The sequence below is a fragment of the Oreochromis niloticus genome, linkage group LG4, assembly GCF_001858045.2.
Source record: "Oreochromis niloticus isolate F11D_XX linkage group LG4, O_niloticus_UMD_NMBU, whole genome shotgun sequence".
NCBI classification, from domain to species: Eukaryota; Metazoa; Chordata; class Actinopteri; order Cichliformes; family Cichlidae; genus Oreochromis; species Oreochromis niloticus.
Genome location: NC_031969.2, coordinates 9,050,023 through 9,062,120, shown reverse-complemented (window position 1 = coordinate 9,062,120; position 12,098 = coordinate 9,050,023). Strand labels below are relative to the sequence as shown.

At 41.0% G+C, this 12,098-nt stretch overlaps 2 protein-coding genes across 3 annotated transcripts; both read left to right on the top strand.

Annotated features, from left to right (window-relative positions):
- Positions 1-3,553: 3,553 nt before the first annotated feature.
- LOC100692156 (uncharacterized protein C22orf31) lies at positions 3,554-5,892 on the top strand. Of its 2 annotated transcripts, none has more exons than XM_003443186.5 (4): positions 3,554-3,882; positions 4,830-4,949; positions 5,106-5,407; positions 5,516-5,892. In XM_003443186.5, exons 1-4 carry the CDS (start codon positions 3,874-3,876, stop codon positions 5,700-5,702), a joined length of 618 nt encoding a protein of 205 aa, XP_003443234.1. In that variant the 5' UTR covers positions 3,554-3,873; the 3' UTR covers positions 5,703-5,892. The 2 variants fall into 2 exon arrangements, with proteins under 2 accessions (XP_003443234.1, XP_025762554.1); XM_025906769.1 differs by lacking the exon at positions 3,554-3,882 and adding an exon at positions 4,146-4,425.
- A 1,133-nt stretch (positions 5,893-7,025) lies between these two features.
- On the top strand, positions 7,026-12,039 carry wbp11 (WW domain binding protein 11). The gene is made up of 12 exons (XM_003443185.5): positions 7,026-7,214; positions 7,785-7,871; positions 7,990-8,021; positions 8,122-8,215; positions 8,476-8,672; positions 8,980-9,113; positions 9,222-9,379; positions 9,475-9,708; positions 9,840-9,965; positions 10,069-10,350; positions 10,502-10,687; positions 10,781-12,039. Exons 2-12 carry the CDS (start codon positions 7,808-7,810, stop codon positions 11,467-11,469), a joined length of 2,196 nt encoding a protein of 731 aa, XP_003443233.1. The 5' UTR covers positions 7,026-7,214; positions 7,785-7,807; the 3' UTR covers positions 11,470-12,039.
- The last annotated feature ends 59 nt before the right edge of the window (positions 12,040-12,098 follow it).

The window sequence follows — 12,098 nt, the reverse complement described above, 5'->3', positions numbered from 1 at the left end:
TTCATTAAGTTACCCCTGTCAGTTTTGATGTTATGATGACCAGTGCTGGTCAAGTTACTTGAAAAAAATAATTAGTAACTAATTACTGATTACTTCTCCAAAAAGGTAATCCCGTTACTTTACTGATTACTTATTTTCAAAAGTAATTAGTTACTTGGTGACTTAGTTACTTTTAAAAAACATGATACACAACCTGAATAGATAATAAAGCAATAGACCTTTCAGCCCAATTCTACTTTTTCTGCATAATCCATCATATAAAACTGAATCAAATAAAAAAGTCTGTGTTCAAAACTTGTTTTATTCATTTTAATCTTTTAACTTTGTGCACATTGCATCAAGCAAAAATTAAATTACATGCAACAGTCTTTGAATTGAAGAAATTTGTTTAACAATTAAACCTATTTTCTGCATATTCCAGAATATAAAATAAAATAATTTTTTGTGTGTTTACACTCTTTCAAATAGATGCAAGTAAAACACAGCAGAAAACAAATAAAATCAAAGACTCAACGGCACTGAGTCCTGTCGTTCTTAAATCTATTGTCACCTGTTTAGCAGGAGTGGAGCAGGCGGAGGTGTCAGTGGGGGGATCCGGGGGTTTCTCTGTGAATTTCACATTCCTGTGGCAGCGTGCTGGGTACTTGCTCAGAAGTTTGGGGAGGGGGGGAGTTCTTCCCACACAATGTACAGCGGACGCTAATGTTTTTGTCACTTTTTATGGAATTAAGTAAGGTCAGTACTTCCACGCTTTAGGTTATGTGGCATTATCTGCCACATAACCTGATCTTTGCTGATTGACTGGGAGAAATTCACCTGGTTCTACGAAATCACAGTGAGTCATAACGAGGACAATGTTGATGTTCGTTTAGGTTACCAAAACTGTCTCCTTGCACAATGAAGGGATTATTAGACTGAGAGGTAAACTGCTTCTAGCTCAGTCATGTGGAATAGTTTCCACAGAACCCATTTAACATCAGCACTAGTAGTGATATAATGATCAACACAGAGCATGAATTACAAATAAATACTTGTTGGTTTAAGAAAAAATACATGAACCCCTTTAAGAAGTTTAATAGATGTACAGCCACAAAGACCAGAACACCTAGCGGTTCAAAAGTAAAATTACCACATTGTGGGGATGCTTGGGGCTTCCCATGCTTTAATTAGAATGTAATTATCTGTCAGCAAGGAAATACAGGTTCTTATCAGGGCGAATTTCCTGAAAGTGGGTGAAGAGGTGGAGCATGAGGAAATGAAGATCTTGGTACAGGTTCTGACTGCTTACTTGAAATATGAAAAATAGGGCACTGGCTTTAGCAGATGATGTGCTGCTTTAACTGTTTAAAGTTTATCCCCTCCCCTCTCAGTATCTTGGATATATTTGGCATTCTTTTAATTATTATTATTATTTATGTATAGCAGATATGAGGAGTAATATTAATTGCTCCGTGAGGCTGACTGACTTATGTGACAATCCTGTGAGAGAAGATGTGTTTTTCTGCCCTTCTGCCAGCAGCCAGAGGGCCTGTTGGTCTGCGAGCCAACAATGGTTAACATGTCATAGTTTCAGGTTTCTGCAGTGTATTTGTTCTGTTTGCTCATTGTTACATTGGCTGTGTTTCTGGTTTTTCCAGCCCGTAATGTTCGTCTTCATGTGTTAGATTTTCATGTTTTTGTCATTTCCTGTTTTAGTCTGTAGGTTAGGTTTTTTTCTGTCTTTTTCAAGCCTTTTTCTTGCTTTTGTTCCCCTCCTTTGTGATTGAATGCCCCATCCTCATTACTCTCACCTGCGTTTCATCATATAATTAGGCCCACCAATTTAATGCAGTTTCCTTGTAGTATAAGTTTGACATCCCTGGTTTAGATCCAGCTTATACTTTGGATGGGAGGAGTCATTTATGTTGTTGTGAGCCTTCTTCGAGCTGCTATTCCAGGGTATGTTGGGAGTGGAGGAGAGCTGGGCATACGAGATCCCCACATCTTCTCTCGTAGTGGATAGTCTTGTCTTTCCCCTTTGTCAAGTTGTTAACCTATCCTCCTTTTTCTTGTGCTCAGGTGTTGGATTCCTGTTCTGTTTATTTCCTTGTGCACAGCTTAGTTTACTCTTTGGGACTTTTTCCTATTTTTGCATTACGCCAGTAAAGATGCATATTTGTTATTTACCTTCCTTATGTGCCCTGCACTTGGGTCTTCTTACCAGGTTTGAAGGTGTGCCATTGAACAAACAGAGTATCTTCTGTTCTTTCATTGATGGATGAACGGTTTCTTTGACAGACATTTGTGTGGGTAATCACACTTACCGAAATCCACGTTGCACAGTCCATGTATAATGGCATTCGTTTTTTTGTTTTTGTTTTTTTTAAAACCACTTTGTTAAGCAACATGAACTCTGGCTATAATTTAGGTTAAGTATTTGTTAGCAGTGCAATGATTTGAATTGTGGCCTCTCAGCAACAAAAATTAAATTAAATTAAAAAATCCCTTGTTCAGACCCCCTGATGAGCTGGGGTTTGCGTTCTCATTTTCTTTCCTCCCACAATCTGAAATAAACTCAGATGAGCTCCAGATAAGGGCTCAAGAAAAAAAAGTTCTTTTACTGATGCAACAAGAAAACATATACTGTATTCCATAAACGCTGTAGAGTGTGAATGTATGTCAATGTTATGTAAAAAAAAAAAAACACACTAGAAAAAGGTATGAATGTGTGTGTGAATGGGTGAATGAGGCATGTTGTATAAAGTGCTCTGAGTGTGCAAGTGGAGCAGAAAAATGCTGTATAAAAACCAGACCATTTACATTTATAACATAGAGGCATTTCAGAATTTAGTATTTAGTGTTGGTATTATTTAACTTTTGTTTTGTGGGTTTTTTTCTTGTTTTTTTCTTGCACCACCTAATTTGGTTGTGATACTGTGACAGTGACTCACTGACAATAAAGTCTCTTATGTATTATATAATTGTCCCTTTTAGTTTTATTTAAAATCTTCTCTCAGATGTAACTGTTTTCTGTTTTGAAGACCGCAACAAAACGAATGTCAAAAACTGACCACAGGGTGATATATCGAAAGAAATCGTCTTAAATCCATTTCTGAGGCTGGGACAGACAGTGCGTTGCATGTGGATTCATGAGCATGAGCGGTCAGAAATACCACCAAAGACTAAGGCACTGCAAACTGACAGAGCATAAGAGAGATTTTTATACAGACACCTTTTGGAAAGAAGTTATTTCTGCAACACATCGCTCTAGAGATTGACTTTGGAGCTGTACAAAGCATAGCTGTTTCCACGGTAAAATGCTGACACCTATTGGTCAAAGTAGGTAGTGCAGCGGGTTCAGTACAGTGAGTAGAAAGAGAGAATTTGCTACTCTCCGGGCCATTTATAAAATAAGCACAACTTATGAAGTCCAGTATTTTTAATTACAATGAGCTGATGTGATATGCTGTGGCAGCTAAACCACTTTTGCTCTGTTCTGACGTATTTTCATATGATCATTACGCACCACTTTGATGCAGTAATTATGTGGATGCCCAAATATTAAAAAAAAAAAAGCCGCCATAACTAAAGTTGAACTGGGGGAAAAACTCACTAAAAATAATTATTACAGGGATTTTTAACAGTAGGTACAAAAAAGCGTGATTTAAGCGAGCGTGGTTGCTATGCGTCCCCAGGTTCTATTTGCATTGCATCTTTTGATATAGTTCAGACACATTTCACTCGACGTGTTGTGCAAAGCTACAAGGGATTTCTGCAAATTTCTGCAAATTTCTGCAAAAGTAAGACACCTTTCTGCTCAAGACTTCTTGCAGCCTTACAAGAGTTCAACTCCCACCGTCACGAAGGAAAGCGACCCAGCATCCATCATCCGTCATGGACAAGGTGAGATTTTATGACCGTTTTCAATATAGTTTGGAAGTTTTGAAAGAGTTCACTTTGCCAACAGGGCAACGTGAAAATATAGAAGACATATATGTGAATAAAAGGCATTAAAAACTCCCAATTTAGGCCTACACACGTGGGAGTTATGCTTGCATGTTAGACTGTTGCACTCTAGCTGTAAACAGGGTAAACTGTGCATCATTTAAACTTGCATGTTACCTATAATGTTTTCTTTTGCGTGTATTAAATGATCTTGTGGCAGACATGTCACCAAAGTTTGCAGCTGAGATAAAAAATGTTCAGTTTTTGCTAATAAGTAGAGTATCCTACATCTGTGATTAACTGAAATGCATAATGATCACCAGGGGGGGTGCATGTTGCTGTTTGGGGGGATAAAAAAAGTAAACACTGAGACTTTATTCACTGTAGAAAAGCTAATCCCTAAAATGTTTATTTACAAATTAGCAAGCAATGATGTTCAGCATCATCTGAATTCTCAAAATCATTTAAACCACACATGACCGAGCTTAGCCAGTTACAAAGGTATTTTGTGCATCTGCATTGTTCAAAAACGGCAATAAGCAGCAATGATTATAACAGAAATTAGAGTTTAATACAACATGGACTTTGGTGTTTGTTAACTTATGTAAATTATTATTTGAAATGTCATTTGGGGGTATGCAGCAGTGAAGCTCTAACATGATGAGCCCATAAGTTGACAGTCTTTTATTACACTGACCTTGATGCATTGTCCTGGTTTTAGTTCTTATGATTTTCTGTGAACATGTTGGATATTTTTTGTCGTTACACTCACTGTGGACAAGTTATTCAACCATGCAAGTGGTTTAAGTAGTTTTTGGACATATTAAAGGGTTTGTTTGTTTTTAAATGTTTCATGAACTACTAACTGATGTTTGCATTACTGTCATTTTTGTGTATACCTGCAGCTTACTGTGCCCGTTCACCTCAAAGACCATAATTATCGGATGAAAAACACTGCATGCCGGGCCCGTGATGCAAAGAAACCCAGAGCCTGCAGCAAACAACCATGCTGCAGCAAGGACCAGGTTGGATGTGTAAAATTTCATTAACAGAACCATTTAAGGATTTTGGAGTTTGGACTTCCATGTCGTTCATCAAATTTAAATTTTTGTCTTGTTTGAAAAAAATGAGGTCATTAATAACTACTGACATTCCCTTGTGTGCTTCTGACCTTTCTCCAGGTTATTAATTCAACCCTGAGGCCCCGGCGCTCTGATAGAATAGCCAGTCAGCCCCAGAAAAGGAAGCGAAGCCCAGCATCCAGTTCTTCCCGACCTTTGGTTAAACCTCGAAAGAACTCGGTGCCTCCCTCTGCTATCTCACATGACGACCTGCCAGTGGCAAAAAAAATGCCCCCCAGACCCGAGCCATGCAGTACCGACCACCAGCCAACCAGCTCCGGTGACAGCCCTTTAAAAATCCACAATCTCTCAGTGGAAGATTATCAGCGACTCTACCATGAGGTGGTAGATAGCATGCTGACGTACGTTTGTCTCCAAATCTCCTGTCACTTTTTAAAATCGCCAGCTCTAAAATGGTTACAGTAGGTTTTTGACCACATGCATCATTTTGATTGAATTTCTTTTTGCAGGTACAAGAATGGCCGCCCTCGTCCCTACAGTTTAGAGCTGGGGAGACGCATTAAGAAAAAGCTGTGGGAGAGACTGAATCGTCCTGTGGTGCAGACATCAACTAACGAGGATGGACTTGAACACATTGACATGGTGTATGGGCAAAAAGTCAAACTCCCAAACTATGATTTTGACATTTCGAGTTAGCCACATCCTCAACATCCACCGAGCAAAAGAGGAAAGGAAAACTGAATGTAGAGCAGCAGGAGCACTGCTACAAGACATACAATCAAAAACTGTGAAACACACAAATCAACTGTAGATAAAATTACTGTAAATATATGACAAATGTTTTTGTAAATAGTTCAGATGTGACTTTAATGATTAAAATGTAATTTCTGCACAAGTTTGTGTGTCTGTATATTATATTCCACTGTGTGTTTGGACAACTGTTTAAGGTCACTCTCTGAGAACATGCACTGCACAGTACTACAAAAATGTGATGCTGGATGACATCTGCATTTCCATTCAATAATTGTCTCTTCAAACTATTTCATGACTGCCTGACTGATTTTAAAAACGCATCAACCATAATCAGGACACAGCCACAGATTTTTGGATCACATGATGAAAACTGTAAACCTCCATAGGACTTTTATTTTGAAAAATCACTATTTATATTATTATTTATCTGAATCAAAATGGCTAATTTGAAGTCCTTGTTGACCATAATATATATTCAGGCACTGTGAACAAAACATAACATCCAACTTTAATTCACTAGCACGTTTGTCTTTTTAAAGACAACACATTACTTAACTTCCTTGAATAAAGTGCAGAATGCTAGAGATTTATGTCATTCTGTTTGCAGACTGTCTTATACAAAAAGAAACTTCTTTTCATCAGATGTGACTTTTATGCAGCCTTCATTTATTCAGGTAAAAAGGTGTCACTGACATTAAAAATGTCGTTTTCAAACGAGGTCTGGCCTGGAGGGCTGCAGAAGTTATAAAAAATCACAGTCCTTTAAAGAACTGTGATGTTCTTCAAGTGGCCGAAAAGGACTGGATGGATGGATATAATGATTCATAGAGCTGCTTTCAAATTGGATTTATTTAACATATAACCCATTTTTTAAACTCTGTTTACTGCAGCCTATTTAACAATATAAGCAACTATATTAGACAAAAAAACAAACATAAAAAGATATCTAGACATAAAAAAAAACCACGCAAAAAGTGATTGGCATACGCAACCCAACACATACGACCACTTTTTGGCACACCAGTGCAGTGAGGTTGTAATTGCTACTTGTAACCATCGGGGGGCAGTATCGCTAGAGTGCAGTCTTGGATCCTGTAACAAGAATCACCCTTCGTTATCGTTAGAGCCACATTGCGCCATACAATATGAAAATAATAAAGTCCTAGTATATGTACAAATACTATAAAGTGAAGTTTTAAATAATACCGTTTGTCCAGTTAGTTTTATTTTTCTTTCACTGCTCGCTTGTTTTGATGACGTCAAAATCGCCTTTCCGCTTTCATTCGCGGCAGTAAACATGGCGGACGGTTAGCGAAGCCACGGTGTGATTTTCAATTCTGGGGGGTTTGGATTTCTCTTTAAGGGCGTACGCAAAACGCGTTGCATTGCTTTTGGCACACGGAGGTGTGCGTGTGTGTAGGGCGTTGTGCCCTGTGAGTTTTTACTGAATAAAAGGTACAGTGCATTTTTCCCTCCTGTGCTGCTTTCGTTGCTAACGCGGGCCTAGCTATAAGTGCAAGCTAACGTTAGCCGCTAACCTGCCAAGCAAATGCTTTTGACCGGCATGATTTAACATATATATATATATATATATATATGTCTGTGTGTTTGTGTTACAAAAGTGTGATTGGCTCTGTGGTGTTTTTCAGCTCATTCAATAGTTTAATTGTGCAAAAGCGTAACACATAGATGTTGGGGGAGCTTAGATTGAGTCGTGCGTTGATTGTCAACTTTCTTATCTTCTTTGCTAATAATAGCTAACAGTAAAGTTCTTTAAGGTGTGTATTGCAGACAGTTTGGTTAAATTGCCTTGATATCGAAGTTAGAATTAACAAAAAGGAGACTGCAGTTTGTCAAAAATGAATTCAAACATTGTTTTAAGTGTCATTGATTCATAAATATGAGCTAAAAGTGTTATTTTACGTTGTGACAAATTCCGACTTGTTTTTGAACGTACCATAAAATAACAACGTATGGTTTCCTTTACATTTATCTTCTCTTCTGTTTTGCTGTATTACATGGCAGCGTGAAGCAGACCCACCGTCACAATGGGGCGACGTTCAACCTCCTCCACCAAGAGTGGGAAGTTTATGAATCCCACCGACCAGGCCAGTAAGTGCTGATAACAAACTGGCGCTAATTCAATCATGAATTGATCTCCTGAATGCTCAGTTGCTGATTAGATATAAAAATGGTCATTTCTTTCTCCCCCCAACCCCCACTCCTACAGGAAAGGAGGCCAGAAAAAGGGAGTTAAAAAAGGTTAGAACCATTCACTTTTAAAAGAAGATAATTCTAAATATGCAGGATAATAATACTGTGATAATATGATGGTAACATCATTTTCTTTTGGAAATATTAGAACAAGAAGCAGAGGATGATGGTGAGAGCAGCAGTCCTGAAGATGAAGGATCCCAGACAGATCATCAGAGACATGGAGAAGCTGGATGAGATGGGTGAGATGACAGGGCTGAGTTTATGGAGTTTACATGTTAGAAATATATTTAGTTGTAGCTATTTAGTTGTATGTTTGCCACTAGTAGAGGACCTGAGCTTGTGGAACACGTGTATCAGTAGAGTTATACTATATATAATTCATGTGTGTATTTAAGGATTTCAGGCCTTTAGGTAACAGCAGAAAATCACAGTCAAAATCTGATTTCTACAATTCATTTGCTGCTTTTCTAATGAAAATAATTACTTTGTTTCTGAACAGAGTTCAACCCAGTTCAGCAGCCGTTGCTGAATGAGAAGGTGTTGCGGGACAAGAGGAAGAAGTTGCGTGAGACATTTGAGCGCATTGTTCGTCTGTACGAAAGAGAGAATCCCGAAACCTACAAAGAGCTACGCAAACTTGAACTGGACTATGAGACCAAAAGAGGGCAGCTGTCTCTTTATTTTGACTCAGTCAAGGTGTGTTGAATCTACATGACAGTTTGGGGGGGCGGGGTTCCTCAGTTTATAATAAATCTTGCATGAATTGATGCAGGGATGAGAGGTATATTGTATGCACATTTTCCTACAGGCTTGTGTACGCCTTGTTGGCCTGGAAAAAAATCTTAAAAGTCAGGATTATTAAAATTTTGGGGAGACACCAAAACCCATTACTCGTCTTTTATTTGTCTTGAGCTTGAGTGCTTCAGATGTGTGCTCCATTACCTTATTTATCCTTTGTTGTGCTCTCTGTTTACTCTGTTGTGTGACGTTTCCTCTTTTTCAGAATGCAGAGTTGGTGGAGGTTGACAGTATCCCTCTACCAGACATGCCTCATGCCCCATCCAGTATCCACATCCAGGACATCCCATTACCAGGGGCTCAGCCTCCCTCCATATTGAAGAAGAGCTCCACTTTTGGGTAAGACTCATTCTATGAGTAGTAAAAGTTTCAGCAGTTAAACTCCGTATGTGACATTTAGAATTTTAATGTGCAGTTGAGTTAATTCTGTTTTTATGCATGTCTTAGTAAAGGACCATCGTCCTCCGGACCAGCATTGGCAACAGTGCCAGGTGTCCCACGCTTACCTCCAGGGAAGAAGCCCCCTGGGCCTCCACCTGGCCCCCCACCTCCTCAGGTCCTGGCACTGTATGGACCTGCTCGACGCGGTTACGGCACAGATGCAGGTGAGATACAGCCAGTTTCCCTCTGATAATCAAATGATTTTTTTTCACCTATAATTTAACATTTCTTCTTGTTACACTATTTCTCCTTTGAACAGAGCCTTCCATTCCTGGATTTGAAAAGGACTCTGCAATGGATTTGGGGAGAGATCGGGACAGCGGGAGTGAGAGCGACAGAGATCAGGACGATATTGATGACGACAGCGACTCTGAAGACATCAGTGAAGAAGAGAGAGATGAAGGGGGAGATGGCGAACAGAGAATGCGCTTGGACAGGCAGGACGATGAGAGAGAACGAGAAGAAGATAGAGACAGAAGTGAAAGACATGGTGGTGAGTGTTTCTGACTGCTTCAACACATTTAAGCCTCAGCTCACGTCTTTGTTGCCTTTATTTATCTCTTGATCTTACAACTGTTTGTATTCTGTTGTATTTCTGAATTTGTTATTGTTTGACTACTGCAGGTCGTAGCGTACGTTTCGCAGATATGCCTGCAGAGGCACCCCGTGACGGAAAAAAGAAGAAGAAGAGGGTTGTGAAGAAGACCAAGGCCATTACACCTCTGCAAGCCATGATGTTAAGGATGGCAGGTACTGTCAATGCTAAGCACTTACTAAGCTTGTGCTCCTCTGTTTCTTTTCTTTGTATGGAGATATGCTATGGCATTTTTATTTATTTATTTTTTGTCTTCAGGTCAGTCAGTTCCTGAAGAAGAGGAAGAAGAAGAGGTAGAGGAAGAATACACAGATGAATCAGACAGCTCTGACATAGAGGACAGAGGCCCTCCAGGGGACAACCAGTCCCATCTCATGGCCAATCAGCGACTGCCCCCTCCAGCTGGGACCACGGGACAGCAAGGGCCTCCACACATGCAAGGGCCACCGATGACAGGACCTCCACCACTTGGTCCACCTCCGGCACCACCAATGAGGCCTCCTGGTCCACCATCTGGCCCACCTCCTGGCCCCCCACCAGGTTCGCATTCTGATTAGCTAAAAGATTGAATGCTTCAATTCTGAAGTGATACTAGAGTAATTTCCTGTGCCTGTTCTGTGGGCGTCTTCTACTTCTCTAAGTGTGAATGCTCTGCATCGTTTTTTTCAAAGAGATCTTCTGTTATCTTCAGGTGCTCCTCCGTTCTTGAGGCCTCCTGGCATGCCTGCAGGAATGAGGGCTCCAATGCCTCGGCTTCTGCCTCCTGGGCCTCCACCAGGTCGACCACCTGGTCCTCCACCAGGCCCCCCTCCTGGCCTTCCACCAGGCCCTCCACCACGTGGTCCACCTCCCAGATTACCACCCCCAGCACCACCAGGTAGGCACATGTGTGTGGAGGCAATCTAAAGATATAAAATAGTGAGAACTTCTGTTGAATGCATTTCTCACATATGTTTTTTCCTCCTTGTAGGTATCCCACCTCCTCCCCCAAGAGCTGGAGGGCCCCCGCGTCCTCTTGCACCACCTCTCTCTCTCTTCCCTCCACCTCTCAATTCGAATGTGCTGAGTGCTCCTCCAAACATTGTTCAGCGGCAAAAAGGCTCAGGATCCAGCCAGGACGGTTTACAGGCCAACCTGCAACCCCCTGCTATGCCCATGCGACCCGGTGTCATGCAGATGCCCCCTCCGCCTGGGACAGCTGCTGCCTCCACAGGCACCAATCCTGGCAGCAATCCCCCCAGCCATCACCACGCGCCCACCATCGAAAAACGCGCAAACATCACCTCTGTTGCAGCTGCAGGAGGCAACCTGGCGGCAGGTGCCGGTGCAGGCGGGGCCACCATCTCTGCCAAACCTCAAATTATCAATCCCAAGGCAGAGGTCACCCGCTTTGTGCCCACAGCGCTGAGGGTGCGTAGGGACAAGGTTGGAGCAATGCCAGGAGCAGCACCTGGGCCCATGGAGAAAGCAGGGGGTTCTGTTGGAGGAAGGAGGGGAGATGAAGGTGTGGGAGTAGGCCAGTGGCAGAAACAGCACACCGCAGCAGCTCCTATGGGCGTGGCCAATCCATCTCAGATGGGTGCTGTGTCTCAGCCCAACATGAAGACTAAAGACCAGGTGTATGAAGCCTTTATGAGGGAGATGGAGGGACTCCTCTAAGACTCGGGAGCGTACTGCCGATACTGATGATCAGTGTGGCGAGCTGAACAACAGCAGTGTGTTTGTTTTGTGTTTTCTGTGCAGAGTTATAGAGGTAGCCGTCTTCAAGCTTTCAGCTAGAATCAGTTTGTCTGTCACCTACCAGCGAAAGGCCACTACACCCTCAGCTTTGTTCTCTGCAGGCTCATTCATTTGATCTGGGTTAGATTTTTGTTGCATCAACAAGAATGTGCATTTCAAAAAGAATAAGAAATCTGTTTATTTTACTGGGTAACTTGCATAGTCAATTCAAGAGAAGAACACTATGCTCTGCACAGAAGTGCTTTTTCACATCCAGCATATTGTTTTGTTTTTTTGTTTTGTTTTTTAACTCTGAAATTGTGTTTTTCCTCCAACCACCTGTTTGCAACTTGAACTTAGAAGCAATCTCGATTACTTTTTTGTGTTTTTTTTATTGCAGGTCTCCTAACATCAAAATAAAGTTACAGAATGTTTTCCAACCACTGACAAAAGTAAAAGTGTAAAACTGTTTGATCTTCAGCCAAATAAAAACTCAAAAAAATGGTTTAATCTTGTTTCAGTGTGAATCGATCCGCGAAAGAAATTCCCATGTCGTATTTTTAGCCAAT